This window comes from Battus philenor, unplaced genomic scaffold (assembly GCF_028537555.1).
Source record: "Battus philenor isolate CCGP_79_NKW_IND1 unplaced genomic scaffold, ilBatPhil1.0.hap1 SCAF_23, whole genome shotgun sequence".
Classification (NCBI taxonomy): domain Eukaryota; kingdom Metazoa; phylum Arthropoda; class Insecta; order Lepidoptera; family Papilionidae; genus Battus; species Battus philenor.
The window spans coordinates 11,037,839-11,053,983 of record NW_027181686.1 but is presented as its reverse complement, the minus strand read 5'-3'; the positions used below and the strand labels follow the sequence as shown (position 1 = coordinate 11,053,983).

At 33.2% G+C, this 16,145-nt stretch overlaps 1 protein-coding gene across 1 annotated transcript; it reads left to right on the top strand.

The window, feature by feature from the left end:
- The first annotated feature begins 228 nt into the window (after positions 1–228).
- LOC137924080 (fatty acyl-CoA reductase 1-like) lies at positions 229–14,869 on the top strand. The gene is made up of 14 exons (XM_068767400.1): positions 229–304; positions 1,442–1,579; positions 6,387–6,480; positions 7,388–7,554; positions 9,164–9,254; positions 10,023–10,168; positions 10,864–10,973; positions 11,357–11,428; positions 11,516–11,636; positions 12,081–12,203; positions 12,818–12,937; positions 14,000–14,151; positions 14,497–14,602; positions 14,749–14,869. Exons 1-14 carry the CDS (start codon positions 252–254, stop codon positions 14,864–14,866), a joined length of 1,611 nt encoding a protein of 536 aa, XP_068623501.1. The 5' UTR covers positions 229–251; the 3' UTR covers positions 14,867–14,869.
- Positions 14,870–16,145: the final 1,276 nt, after the last annotated feature.

Here is a 16,145-nt window from a genome sequence, read left to right as displayed (position 1 = left end):
AAATCATAAACAATATTCAACCAACAAAAACCGTTAGCCAATCACAAGGCGAGAAGTATTATTAGTTATAATAAAATAATAAAAAAAAATTTCTAGGCAGCTATTATAGAATCCGTATGTTTTTAAATTAATTCCTCTTTTTCTTTATCACGCTATAATCTGAAAAAATTTAAAAAAAAATTATGCGTGTTTGACAGTTCTTTATGTCAAATGTGCATTACTACGCATTTTACAGAAATGGCGCAACAAAAATGTATTGTGTTGATGTCACTTGTCAATATTTTTCTCCTTGCATCATTTCGCGGTGAGATACGTGACCTCAATCATGAAGTGATCTTATCTCTCACGATATTCTATTTATTTCTATGTATTTCTATATATTTCTACCCTCCATTTATTTCGATCGTATCACCTGTATGACCTCAGAAACATTTATGTTGGGAACGGTGTGGATTTGGTCAGACCATAAGACTACGTCCCCTTGGTTTCTTACCGAAGACTGCTCTGGGAAATGGGCAAGATCGTTCGTTTCCTTTTTGGAACACTTTCTTACGGTTTTGTTATAACTGATGTAATAAAGCGTAACTAAACCGTGTAAGGAGACATTATAATATATTGTGCTACTTAAAATTTTGAGAAGAAATTATTATACAGAGAATTAAAAAGTTATGATAATATTGTATAAAATAACATAGAATAGAAAAAATGAAAAAAAGAAAGATAAATATAGTCCTTTGGAAATGTAAATAATTATAATTTCAAGAAACTCGGCGAAGGCTAGGTGGGCGATGCGTGAATGTTATGTAAATGAATGATGTGAAAACGATAGAAAATATGAAAGATGAAAATAGTAAAGTTTGTAAAAAAAATCATTGTTAAATATATCCTTGTCCCAAAAATAGGATGGGGGAATGAAAGGTCCTTAATAACGTGGGTTATAAAAAAGACTCTGCTGGCGACAGTGTTTTTGGAGATCATCGCCAGGTTTTCGAACTTGAAGATCTTCCGTGGGCAAAGAGCCCAGGTTTCTTATCCATCATCTTGTGAGCATGGATTTGTTAGTCCTGTGCGTTGTCTAATAGATGCGTGATAACACCCGCGAACACGACATCTTAAATGCGTCGACGCATTTGCGATTCGGAGCGCTGAGCGTCTATTTCAGTGTTTATAGATGGCAAAATTTATTAAATAATTTTGCATTTAATCGATAATTAATGTGATCGTAAATATCTTCCATTTTTTTATAACAATAAAATAAAAATTATTGGTGACAGGCCAACAATTTATGGCAGCACAAAGTCTATTACAACTCTTTCGTTGTTTTAGCAGATCTTTTAAAATATAAGTCATAATACAAGGAGGCTGTAATACCTTGGAGAGATATTTCAAATAACTAATGTATCTATTATGTTGATTCATATATTTTCATCGTTATTTGCAGTTACAAGATGGCGTCAGATAAAGTGGAAATGGAATCTGAATTACCCGATCGCATCGCGGAGACGTTTTCCGATCAGACGGTGTTCATTACCGGAGGAACCGGCTTCATGGGGAAGGTCCTGGTTGAAAAACTCTTGAGGTATTTAAATAATCTATTAATTGATTTTAAAACTTCTCTGTAAAAGCTAACATTAGAGATAGGTGAAACAAAAATTATGCAGATGTTTAGGTACAACCTTCTTATGTCACTATTCCAGGACTCCAAAAGCACCCAAAACCTATCACGTAATTTGACAGCATTCCACTGGTCAACAATATTTCATAAACAAAGCTAATTTCAATCACACAATTCTAATATTAGGGGGATCGGAAAGATATGTCGTTTCTGTCGTCATATTTTACCACGAAACCGATTGATATGTTACCGCTCCGGCATTAAAACTTTTTATATGTATATGGCAAAAGGTTGTTAATAACGAAGGTAATATATTATCAATTAGATATAAAAACCAGCTACAAATGTAGTCGTGTCAAGCGACATTACTCCTCGGTCCCCCAATATTTGAACATCATAAGAGAATTTTTTTATAATTATCTGTTTATATAAATGTTTCCAAATCTTTTAAAATCAATTTAAGTAATTGTAAAGAAGAATAGTCCAACTTTAGGTATAATAACTAAAGCATACATACATAAAAAGTATTTATATATATTGTGAACACATACATATAAATACTTCGTGTTGTTGCTGGCCAACAATATTGTTTAGTACTAAATTATTGTTACGCGCTAAAATTTCAATTCAAACTTCGATTTGTATTCGAATTCTGTCAGCGATGAAGCGCTATCATTGCTTCCGGGTCGAAATTTAAATTATTTATATAACGATGTATTTAAATTGTAAATAATATTTGTACACATATAAATGTATACGTTTTAATCACACCTCCATCAAATTTCTTGTATTTAAGTAACATATACGTGCGCTTTACATTGTATGTAGTATTAAAATCTTGAATATCAAACGTCAATATGAACAAAAATAATCATATCTCACCACGAATCGAGCAAGGATTTCTGAAGCAGCATGAGCGTATTTCTCAATATTCCATAGATTCTCCTAGCGGCCAGTCGAGTCTCTGGCATTATAGGAGGTGCCGGGTACAGTTCTCGGGGCTGATGACCCACGTACCATGTTTAGGAAGGCCTCCATCCTTCACCGACCAAACTTCTCTCCCTATCTAAACAAATTTTAAATGATCTTTTTCACGCACAAATTTTAATATACTAACACCTTGTGGAGCGAAAGAAAGACGATGCTATGAATAAGTAGATTGAATGAATAGAGTGAATCTGTAAAAATCAAATTTACTTATATGTAAATGAATAACTCTTTTCCCTTGGTCACGCCATAACTTAGAAGAGAGCGATTTATTCTTAATACTTTGTATAAAGTTGTTATACTAAAAGGTTATAATTGGCAGTGCGGTTGACAATATCCTACATAAATAAGTCGCAAAAGCAGTGTTTGTGGTATCGATGTTTGCAATCTATGTTTATCATATAACCTATTTTTAGCCGCCTGGTATCTTGTTACAAAGAAAACTTATTTACGTACCAGGAAATATAACCAACAAAATTACTAAACTTTTTAAAATAACTTTTTATTTATTAAGATTCGAAATGTTAATTCATAGCTAAAACAAGACAACGTCTGATATGTAAACGTCTGTATGTCTTAATACGTTATTTTAGTTACATTACTAATTTGCAAGGCGGTGAGCGATGGAAACAGGACTAATATATAATTTATGTAAGTTCAAATTCATTGCGACATGTTGTTGGAAAACGTTGCGACAAAAGCAATCATTTGTTCACATATTTGTTTGAGCATTACGCGAAATTGCTGAATAGGTTCTTCGGAAATATCACACATTACTAGTGTGCTGTTGTGAGTGTTTAACAAATTAACATGCAACTCGTGTCCATTTCTATTTGTACAATATTATTGTGACAATATATTTACAGTAATTTCCATTTAGTGTTGGCTTAAGCAAACTGTGACTTCATAAAGGCTGATGATTGTCCTTCGGCTAATTCGAACTCAAACACTTTGGACTATAAATTGTGGTCTGTGATAGAGAACATGTCCTGTTGTTATCGTCACCCAAATATTGAGTCGCTCAAGAAATCTTTGAAGGCAGCAGTGACCAAGTTTCCAATGGAAACCGTTCGTGAATCCATCGACGAATGGCCTGACCGTTCAGAAGCGTGTATTAAAGCTAAGGGTGGACAATTTGAATAAATAGTTTAGTACGTTAACATATATTTTTCACTCTACATAATCACATATAAAACTTTAAAATATATATTTTTTTAAATTATCGGATATTTTCTTTGTAACAAAACTTATGGCTAGACAAGGTACAAATTAACATCAAGTTTCATTATGCTGGCTTATATATATGCGTTAATAAATAAATAAAACAAAAAACAATCTTAAACGGCTCTCTTAATAATAATCAAACAACACACGAACTATGTATTTTGAATCAATTATAGCCAATAAAAATCATTACAAATCATTAATTATAAAGTTATGTCAGAACATTGAAACTATCTTATCTGTGTACATAATGAGCAATAAAAATTCTGAGAAAGCAGCGCTATAGCCGGCAATCGAGATAAAGTAGGTAATGTTTCTTAATATCACATCGCGTGACTGTATTGCATGGGCATTTCCAAGGTCAGTGTATGTATACAAAACGCCCTTGGAAATTGGAGTCGGTCTCACGTTGCGTCGCTTAGATCAAATTTGGGCATAGATCACACCTAAATGTGCCAAATATTAAAAAATAAACTTTTGCTAATAATTTTTTTACGAAATAATTAGGGTTATCTTACTGTTTGCAAGCAAATTAAAATAAGTACATGTTTTAAAAGATATAGATTTATTTTATTATTGTTTAATTATTTCTATAAGTTAAAAAGCCAAATATAAAATAATAAAAATTATAAAATTATATAAAATAAATCACATGAGTCATTATTAAATATTTTACTAACAATGTATTATTTATTTAAAAATTTGGTAATTGAAGTTATTATTTACTACATTAATACATTTTCTTAATTATCTGTGGTAAATGTTTAAGCTGATGCATTAAATATAACAGGAGAGGCCATTAAATAACCTGTCTTGCGACGTCAGTATACAACGACTCCACGCAACTATGATCATGTCGACGGTCCATTCAGTTGGGTCTATCAACGGCCTCGACGAACATCGGATACACGAGCGACGTATCCCACACATTTCCACTTCAAATGAACAATTCTTCGAGCTGAACGTGACTGTTTCGTCTGCGGATGTCCTTATTTATGATTTATTCTCGCATCGAAGTTCCGAGCATGGCCCATATTTACTAACAATCTTCTGTAACGTAAAGTAACATACTATAGATCATGGATGCACAGACCACAGCCCGCCTGTCGAATACTGGTGGCCCGCCGACAGCAAAAACCAAAAAAAATTAATTACCTATACTTCTGGCGGCCGGCCCGCCATCAGTTCATGATTTGCCCGATTGGCCCCTAGTCTTAATAAGTCTGTGCAACCATGGTATAGATTGTATCTAATATAGAGACCTGTATACAAATTAACGACTTAAAATTTTGTAATATGCAACAAAGTCTATCGAAATTGATTTAAATACCATCTTTAGAAAGGAGGCCAGTTACTTTGTTTCATTTTAGTATCTCAAGCAAATACGAATTTGCAATACGCTAGAACTTTACATATACATATACATTGGCCAAACACAATGCTCACCAACTTAAGCGTTATCATGATTTTTTTTAACCAAAACATAGATTAAATAACATTAATCATATGTATAATTTTTTTTTTTCGTTTTAAAATTATTTTTGTAATTTTTAAATCATCGTGTATAACATGTAAAGAGCTGTTACAACACTTCGAAATTATATTTTACTCCTACATATTATTATGCGGATTAGCAAGTAGCAGTGTGGCGTGTATAACAGATGATCGCTGGAGCCTCGAGGTTCTGGAGTGAAAACCAAGGACGGGCAAGGAGGACAGACCACCTTGTTACAGTTGTTGAAAGAGCCTGGATGCAGGCCGCTTTCAAGCTATGGGTAAAATGATGATGATGATGGGAAATATATAAATAACATATTAAATCAATTACATGTTTCATAAAATGAATTTGACTGGATGTAATGACTTTTTACAAATTAAAAAAAAAACTTTTTATTATATAAACAGAACTTTTGTTATTTAAGAATAATCGCGCCACATCTTTATCTTATAAAAGAAGAAATCGGACAGAATTAGCAAAGTAAAAACCCGGGGCATTGGTCATTGCGTTCTACAATGAGAACGGAATGGCCGACTAACGCGAAGAATAAGCAGTTCGTCTGCGACCAAAGGCGGCTGTAGCTCGTGTAGCGCCTGTGTATAATGAAACCCTGGCGCCCCCTGGGCCTAACCCCCCCTCCCCGCAGCTATAACTATTAACTTTGCCGTCGTAACAAGAAAGTTTTTTAAGCTATTTTATAAGTATGTATAGCTTACAGTATAGTATTAGTTACGACCATGATGGTCCAAGACGATGCTCTTAGTTGCAGGGAGCGCCATGGCGCCCGTGTGCATTGCACATCCTGCACTATAGGTTAAACTGCCCCTGTCTGCGACACCGTGTCTACATGTTCCTAGTGTAAGACATCTTTAAGCCGAGATGGATCCGGAAACACCCAACCTATAGCTTATTATGAACGAGAGGTCCAGACTTTTGTCTTTGACAGACCATGACCCAATAACTATCGCATCCGTGTACTTTTATGCCGAATCTGTTTTTATATACAATAAATAGTGAATATATAAAAAAATATAACCATTGCTTATTGATTTTTTGTTACAGAAAATGTCCTGACATCCGCGAAATTGTTCTACTCGTACGTAAAAAAAAAGGAATTTGTCCAAAGGAGAGATTGCAGCAAATCTTCAGCGGTCCGGTAAATAAAAAGATTACAATATTATGGCAACATCTATTTTTATTTACCTACATGGCAATATATAGATTGCTACAGATAATATTCAATTTGCCTATAACTAAAATACTCCACGAATGTAAAGAAATATTTTAGATTTGAAAATACATAAATTTTACAAATTATTTTATTGACTATAATAGTTTGAATACGAACAAAACTAACTTAGTATGTTAAAGGTATTCCCCGCTTTTTATGCAAATACGAAAATTACCGCATTTTTCGGTGTTTTTTTAAAATTTGTTTTAATATAACTTTCTGTCCATACGATGCATTTATTAGTTAATATTTATATTTAATTAAATTACGATAATTAAGTGTTTTTTTTATATTTTGAAGGAAATCGTATAAGTGCCTTGTAATAACTATTAAGTTCTAATTTCAAATGAAAATAGGGTACACACATGTACAGCACCCGGCAATAAATATTGCACATCGACCTTTGGAAAGAGACAACCGGCTAATTTCGGCTTCGTAGAGCACTATCTCTGTCCCACACTACCTATGTAACGTTTTGTCAGTCGTTGTATTTCGTGCGACAGAGATAACGCTCTACGAAGCCGAAATTAGCCGGTTGTCTCTTTCCAAAGGTCGATGTGCAATATTAATCACCGGGTACTGTATGTTCAACAATTGTAAATGGTTCGGCTGATGTTTGGGAATTTGTAATATTTTTAAAATTCTTTTGTCTCAAACTTGACCATTACCTCCTGTACAATATAAGTTAATAATCGCTATATAAAACATTGAGATGAATGTATTTTTAAACGTAATTAAATATTAACATCAATTTTGAGGCACTGATGTATTAGTTCAGTTATGTACATAGTTATGTGTTGTATAACACACAGGTTAATTAAAATACTTCCAGCTGTTCGCAAAAGTGTCAGCGTTGCGAGGCGGCGTCGACCAGCTGTTAAGCAAAGTGCGTGTTATCGATGGAGACGTGAGCGAAGCGGATTTAGCTATGTCCAACGACAGCCGCCAGTATATTATAGACAACGTGGATATCGTCGTCCACGCCGCAGCTACCATCAGGTTTGTATAAACGCAACCTCCAATAATAGAATGAGAACCCACTAGACCACGGGTGAGGAACCTTATTATTCAATTTGAGAATTTTTTGGCGGGCCGGAAAAAATATTTATTAACAATATAAAAAACTATAATAAGAAAAGGACCAATATTTAGCCACTTCCACATCTGCAGTGATAGTTGTGCAACAAAATGTGCACCGCCCGCCAGCCCGCTGATAAATGCGCATGCGCCTTTCAATATTACCTTCGCTATCAACAACCTTTTGCTATCTAGTATACAAGTTTTCAACGCCGGAGCGGTAAAATCGGTTTTTCTGTAAAATATGTCGACAGAAACGACATTACTTTCCGGTTCCCCAATATATTAGTAACAAAATATTTGTCTTGTGAAAACGACGTTCTGACGCTTTTATCTGCGCCATTTAAAAAAGCTATGTTGTTATAAAATATAATGCTGCCAATATTAATTAAATTCATTAAGACAAATATCTAAAATATCTTTAATTTCTAGAATGTTCTGTCGCAATTTTCATAGCGGTCATTGCCATTTTTCGTTACAAAACGTACCGGAATGTCAACATTAGGCAAAACTCTAATGCCGTCCAAAACCAGATTTAAAAACCGTCATGCAGGTGACAATTAATATTAAAAAACTTTCATATTTAGAACATGCAAGTTATATTAAGGCCAGTGTATATTTTTTAGACAGAACATCAAGCTAATTTGAAAAACAATTAGAAAAAAAACTACAACGATAGAAAAATTATATCAGGGAGATGGAAAAGTAATGTCGCTATATTAAGTTGAATTCACACGACTACATTTTTAACAAGTTTTTATTTATGATCACCAATATATCCACCATAGTTATCAACAACCTTACGCCGTCTAGTATACGAAATTTCAATGCCGGAGCGGTAAACGTCAATCGGTTTTTCTGTAAAATATGTCGACAGAAACGACATTACTTTCCTTTCTCCCTAGTATTTAAAATATAGTAAACGCATTGTATATATATTTCTTAAAACGTGTGTGCCACTTAAACATAAACATTCCTCGAATATAGACCGCAAATCAGTGAAACCTCATCGGTTCTTGTAGTATTTTCAGAGAAAAAAATTCAGTGGGGCGAGATGTTAGCTCCGGAAAAGCCATGAAATGTCGACCCCGATATCAGTTTTTCACGAAATAATTCATTATTACAACTACCAAAGATAAATTGAATAAATGAAATGTCACGCCATCTTATTGGAACCAGATCTTGTAGTAATCTTCAAGATGATGGTGTTGTAGAATTAAAAAGTTACCTAAAATTGCTATGTAGTAATGTGATTTTGAATTACGCACGCCTTTTACCCCGCCCTGTATTAATATTGTAACAACTATAAACATATCTGAACATATAAATAAATAAACATGTTAACTGTCCATAATAAAATAATAACAAAAAACTATAAATAAATAAAAACCTAAGGAAAAACAATTAACTATTATATTTATTTAGGGAATTTATATAATAAGTCATCATTTATAAATAGTATAATAAACTAGTGTACTTTAGACTGTTAAAACTTACCCACTGAAGTCTTAAAAAAATAATTCTTTTGCAGATTCGACGAAGCATTAAAGAAGGCAATACTTCTAAATGTTCGCGGTACAAAATTAATTCTCAACTTGGCAAAAGAATGCAAAAAGTTAAAGGTAAAAAATACTATTTACTATATACTATTAAAACACATTTCTCAAAATTGACACAATAATTTGAAATCATGTGTCTTTATGATTGGAAATCTTGACGCGAATGTAACGTCATAAAAAATGTGAATATGCCTGTTTCTGAACGAATAGAAGCGATGTTTTATTTTTAGAAAAATAATAATTGTTTTCAGAGTTGTGACTTTAAATTAGTTAATGTTGGCAGCGAGCCAAAAAAAGCCCCCTCTTACGTCCGCGTCTTAACGCCCGCGATCTGCGATCGGGCGTCCTTTAATATTCAAAATATTTGGGAAAAGGCATTAAAACGCATTTTTGAATCGTTTTTTATTTTTAACATTAAAAAGAGAACAGTGTATATATATTATAATATCAAACAAATAAATAAATCAACAAAGTTCCACACATTTCGATCGACTAAAAACTCTTGAACGCTATAATAAGATTTATTTATCAATATACTTTTAATTTTAGATTTTAAACTAAGAAAAGGAAAAGATGTGATTATATCTTGTAAAACTTTATTATATACACACGCGAGGCAACAAAGGATATAACTTTCTTAAGATGTAATTTAAGAGTACATTCTTATTGTGTATTTCACCATAATGACTACTGAACTTTATATATTATTGAATATGTACTGCGAAGCAACCGTCAGGACTCCTTATTTACAATACATTATTTGCCTTCTATGTCAGGCAAGGGATAGTTTAATGTTTAATGATATATACTAACTTGACAATTGTTCGTCAGTTGTTCGTGCATATATCGACAGCATACTGTCATCTCCATGAGAAACTTCTCGAAGAGAAACCCTACGACCCACCAGCTGATCCTCACAAAATCCTCGCTGCAGCAGAGCTGTTCGACCACGACACCTTCGAGAGCATCACTCCTAAGTACGGATATTTAATGATTGTTACAAAAACTTGACATAATTTTATTAATATTTTTGAGGTTATATGGTTTAGGATGGTTTTAGCTCAATTCGATTCGTTCAGAAGTATTCTCCTTTAAACTACTACTACAAAAAAAACCTTTTTATTGCAAAATTAGTTTGTGGCGGGTCTCCTTGGAAATCAAATTTAATAACCCGCAAAGCTAATCGCTCTTGCAACGGACGTTGGGGTTGAGAACTGGGTTACGGAAGGTGGCTTGATGCTAGTAATTTTTAGCGATTTTCCGGAAAACCTTTACGTTACGGTGAAAGTATCTGCTGACACGAGGATAGTGATTTTAGACATACTTTTAGTACTTATATTTAGGTGCCATACAGATATATATTCTCATTCAGGTCCTGTATGTATTACAATGTCTTTTAAAAGAAATTAGGATTATTTTTTTTTAATTATTTGCATGTTACAATCAATCCACAGATAAACAAATATGTTTGTTAACGCACGATTTCGCTCACTACCTATAAAATTTTAAATTTCGTTGCGTTAAGTGACATTATGATTTAACAAAACACTAATTATAAGTTGTAAGCCGCTTAAAAACAAAGTCCAAGTGCCCCTTCACTTTGCGCCATTTTGCCGCGCTTTTTACTGTCACTGTTACGTCAAGCGTGATTATCATTTTTTTTGTGCCACAGATTATTAAACGATCTGCCTAATTCGTATGCATTCACCAAAGCATTATCAGAGGCATTGGCCGTCGAAGCTATGGGACAGATTCCTGTGATCATTCTCAGACCTTCCATCGGTAATGTATTTTATAATTTTTACGTACTTTTATTTTTTTTTGTTTGTTAAGAATTTATTACAAAATTATATACAATATAATTAAAAAGTAGGTATTTATCATCCTTCAATCATAGTAGGTATTTATCCTATATATAATTATTTATTTAAATAAAATGTTAAACGTCATGAATATGTTATAAAACTTTTTATTCGATTATTGTAAAACAATAAATGTACAAGGAATCATGGTAAATATCCAAATAAATTATTATTATAGATAATTGATTATAGAGAGGTGACACACAAATTATCAAACATTTAAAACTCGGATCTCTAATTAAATGGTTTTTAGAATATTCTTTTTTTTTCAATTTTCTCTAAACTTAAATATTTTATCTACAGTGATACCTATCTGGCGTGAGCCTCTGCCAGGTTGGACAGATAATCTAAACGGACCCACTGGGCTGCTTATTGGTGCGTAAATACAGATTATTAAAAAATTTAATGTATCTACATGTATTATAGGATTCTTTTCAATTAAAAATTGTTCTATTTATTTAGGTGCTGGCAAAGGTGTCATACGTTCTATGTACTGCCGCAGTAACAGTTATGCAGATTATTTGCCTGTCGACGTCTTTATCAACGGAATCATGATGGCCGCATGGAATTACATAAAACGCGGGTAATTGTTATTAATTATTTTCTCACTTAATCAACACAAAAATATAGTCACAAATTATTTGTTTGTCTGTCGCTCAAATGTCACAGATATTATTTTAATAATAAAAAATACCTAGTTCCCAAATAAATAAAATATACTTCTTCTTCGTAGAACTTTATCTCTGTCGCACGAAATACGACTGACAAAACGACACATAGGTAGTGTGGAACTGAGATAGTGGTCTACAAAGCCGAAATTAGCCGATTGTTTCTTTCCAAAGATCGATGTGCATATTTATTACTGGGTACTGTATATATTTTGTCCTCTTTTGCGTTAGGCTATTCGAAACATTGTTTCTTTTCTGGACATCATGTGGCCGTAGAATTACACAGATTAAAAATAAACTTAGCATAAATATAATACATGTTAAATAAAAAATTCATATAAATTTGTTTTTAATTAAAGTGACAAAGAAACTACGATATACAATTTCACGAGCTCGGCTGAAGTAAAGATCACGTGGACAGAGCTGATCGAAACCGGCAGGGAGATAATACTCAACAGAGTGCCGCTAAATGGTGTTGTATGGTAACGTATCTCCTATTTGTTACTTTATGTTTATCAGCCCATAAGATCCCACTGTTGGGAGACAAACCTACTCTTAAAATGGAGTTTGGGATGTCACATATTCACACTCAGATTTATTTTAATATTAAGAATATAAACTGCTATAAACTATATATCTTTTCTACTGGACTATAGACACCCTCTCTGACACTAACATCTTTAATTATTAATGCTTTTAAATTTTATTACTTAAAATTATTGCAATAAGGACTCTTTTTTGTCAAAGTGAAAATAGCAATCAAAACATTTTGTATAATTATATATTGATGTATGGGCGGCCGCTTTCAGTCGTAGTATCGGAGATATAGCGGCCAATGTTCAGCAATTGACATCCTACAGCTAAATTAATGATGATGATAATATATTATCCTGATGGTAATGAGACACTTTACCTCCCCGAAGATTGACAGTCAAAATCGCGAAAAGCGAGAATGTCTCGGTCAGGATCCACAAGTAGCCAAAAGAAGGAGAGAGGGAAGAAGTAATTATGTGATGTTACAAGTCACATGCTCAGTGTGAGAGAACATTTTAATTTATTAAAATAAAATTTAAACATGATATAATTTAATCTGCAGGTACCCGGGTGGCTCCATGAAACACTCGCGTTTGTCGCACAACATCTGCGCCATCTTGTTTCACTGGATACCGGCTGTTTTAGTTGACACGCTACTAATCATATTGAGATACGAACCTGTGTAAGTTAATTTTTTTCGACTAGTTCTTTAAACCCGTCCTGAGAGCGATACACCTGCTCGTGTTTCCAGACGATGTGATGTTATTATCGCCATTCGATAACCAACTGATCTCATCGGAAGCAAACTCGATCATATATCCCAAGGGGCGCCAACCTCTGATCATACTAGGTAGAAACGTTGCTTCAGCTTCCTTCCTTCATTGTTCCCTCAGCGCTAACGCTTTTCGAAGTGGTAGTAACATTACCCAAGTAATATTAACTAACCAAGTAGAAGTTCGGCCCCCATAGAGGCTCTTGAGTCAAAATGCTAATCGAAGACCGACTGCCCAAGCTGTGTTCCCCACGTGGGGGCCCTTAGACTTAGTCATTCCATGGAACGCCCACATAATCTATCTAAGAGCTCGGCGGCCTCCATCCAGTAAAATAGTGGTATTGAGCGACCCGAGCTTGGGCTCCCCGGAGAGTTTTCTAATTTCGCTAATTTATAGGATATCTTGGGTTAGTTGCACTCTGCGTCCTGTTACCTCATACCCGTATTGCCTTATTACTTTTAACAAGTCTGTTATTAAAAAAATACCTCACACCCGCGAAATATGCAAATGCCATTTGAGAAACAGTGAGAGTCTCATAAAAAACGTAGTTTAACTTTTACAATGTAAATAACCGAACAGTCGAGATCAAATTCAGAAACCTCACTTCTTGTATTGACGTATATAAATGACATATTTTAATTTGTATCGTCTTCCATGTCTTGATACTTTGACATTAAAAAAATTACATATTGAACTAACTCAATAGTTGATTTTTTTAAATAAAACTAGCAACATTTGGACCGATAAATGACTTTTTGGTTTACCACAGAACAGTTTGAGTTTATGCAAATATCACATTAAGGGCAAAAAATAAGATATTAATAACATAAAGGAATAATTAGAAAGGATACTGGATTGACAGGTGTAACTAACCTGCCTCGCAAGAAACAGAATATAAAATGTTGAACGTACGAATTTTCGTTAATAGGAGAGGCAATTGAAAAAAAAAAACACATTTTTAATCTATACAGTCTACTCCGCGTTCACCGCCGCATCAGCAAGGGTTTCGACGTATTCGAGTACTACACAAACAACCAATGGGATTTCAAATCTGACGCCGGACAGAGAGTGAGAAAGAACCTTAATGCTAGAGAAAAGGAGGACTATAAATTCGACGCTGTCGGTATGTGTGTGAATCTCTTTATACCAATATACTGAATGTCGTCATAAAATCAATCTGACATTTAGTGTATTTAGATTTCTTTATAAAGTTAATTTAATTCCACTTTTTTAATCTTTACTCGTTTGGTTTTTAAAAAGTGTAATAAACCTATTACTTTTTTACATCTGGTACCACTAAAGAATTACAAAAATATTAACATTCAATTCGTTCAATAATCAGTCTGTAACAGACTGTAACCATTCCTCATTCAATTTTAAATTTAGAATAAATTTATATCAAGCATTGAATGTAAAATCTTATTTTCACTAACGAAAATAGCAATTGACATGCAAAAATTGATTACAGGCGTAAATATTTCAAACTACTTCGAAGACTGCATTCGAGCGGCTCGGGTATATATGCTGAAGGAAACTGACGACACGATTCCAGCAGCGAAACGCCACATGAAAATGTAAATGCTTTATCTTTTATTTATTATATGCTAATTATAATTACAATTTAATTATATTAATATTCAAATATCCGATACAAATAGTACGAATATATTTCTTAAATTATTTATGTAAATTTATAAAACAATGTTTTTTTTTATTCTAGAATGCGAACTGTTGATATAATAGTGAGATTCCTCTTCATTGGATTTATCATGTGGACACTTTGGAGATGGACTTCAATGATCTTCAGCACAAAAACAGAACATTTACAGATTATGTAAACTTCTAGCTGTAATTCCTAATTATATTATTATTTTTAGAGGTTATTAATAATATATAATTTTTAATTATTTTTTTATTATCAGTCTCCTGCCCAAATTCCCTATTTTTTTTTAATTTAATGTAATAGCATCAACTACATATTTTAGGAATTAAAAATAATTTTTATGCATTTATTTCAAGCACTTTTACATACAGCATATAACAGCGATTTAATGCCGAAGATATTTTTTACCAATTAAACATTTAAATAAAAAAAGGACCAATAAATAGCTACTTCCACCAATACAGTAGTAGTCGTGTAATAAAGAGTACCGCCCGCCAGCCCGCTGATAAATGAGCATGCGGCAAACAATGCGAATCACACAACTGCCACCGCCAAATCACTCAACACGTATTTCACCCCTCCACGGGGCATCTTCAGGAGTTATGTTACACCGATTAGTGCCAAACACAGAATCATACATAGACTTCTTGTATGACTATTAGTCCTTTTCTTACTTAGGATGGACTTCCGCAAAATAACGCCTGAATCCATTAGATAATTAAACATTTTTGTGGAGCACAGATTAAAGAAAGATAAAAAAAGATTAAGGAAAAAAATAAGTAAAAAAAACTTCTGATGTAAATGGAATAATGACTACTACTAACTACAATGGTGGTACATAAATTCATTATACTGAGCATATAATGTGCATAATGGGGAAATAACTCTGGGAGAGTTCTATCTCCAGCAGTGGACATCGTTCGGTTGAAATAATGATAATGATATTGGCTAAATTCGAATGATGATGCACGCTGTTAGCCGTTTTGGCTTTTCCAGCTTCATCGGACTCTGGGCTCTATTATACGTACGTTACAGTAAATATATCAAGTCTAGCTACCCCATCTGGATATAAAGTCATTTTCAATACATTTAGTTATCTAATAATGCTGGATGAGAACGATAATTAAGTCGTTCACTTCACCTGGACGGCTTCCTGTAAAAACCAACTTGAAATAATGATAGTCATTATTAAACCAATACTAGTTTTGAAATATGACGTTTTCGTCTAGAATGTTTTTTAATATTTGTTTTTCTTTTGGTAAAAAACAATATGTCATTTATTTGAAAATTATATTATTGAGTTGTCGTTAAGAACAAAAAAATATTTCTAAGAAAATTTGTAATGACATTAAAATAACACTGTAACTAAACAAAAAAGATTATAGTTCGATGTAAATTTGTCAAGATTACGAAGTTTAATAATATATTAGAAATAAAATGTTTACGTAGTTAAA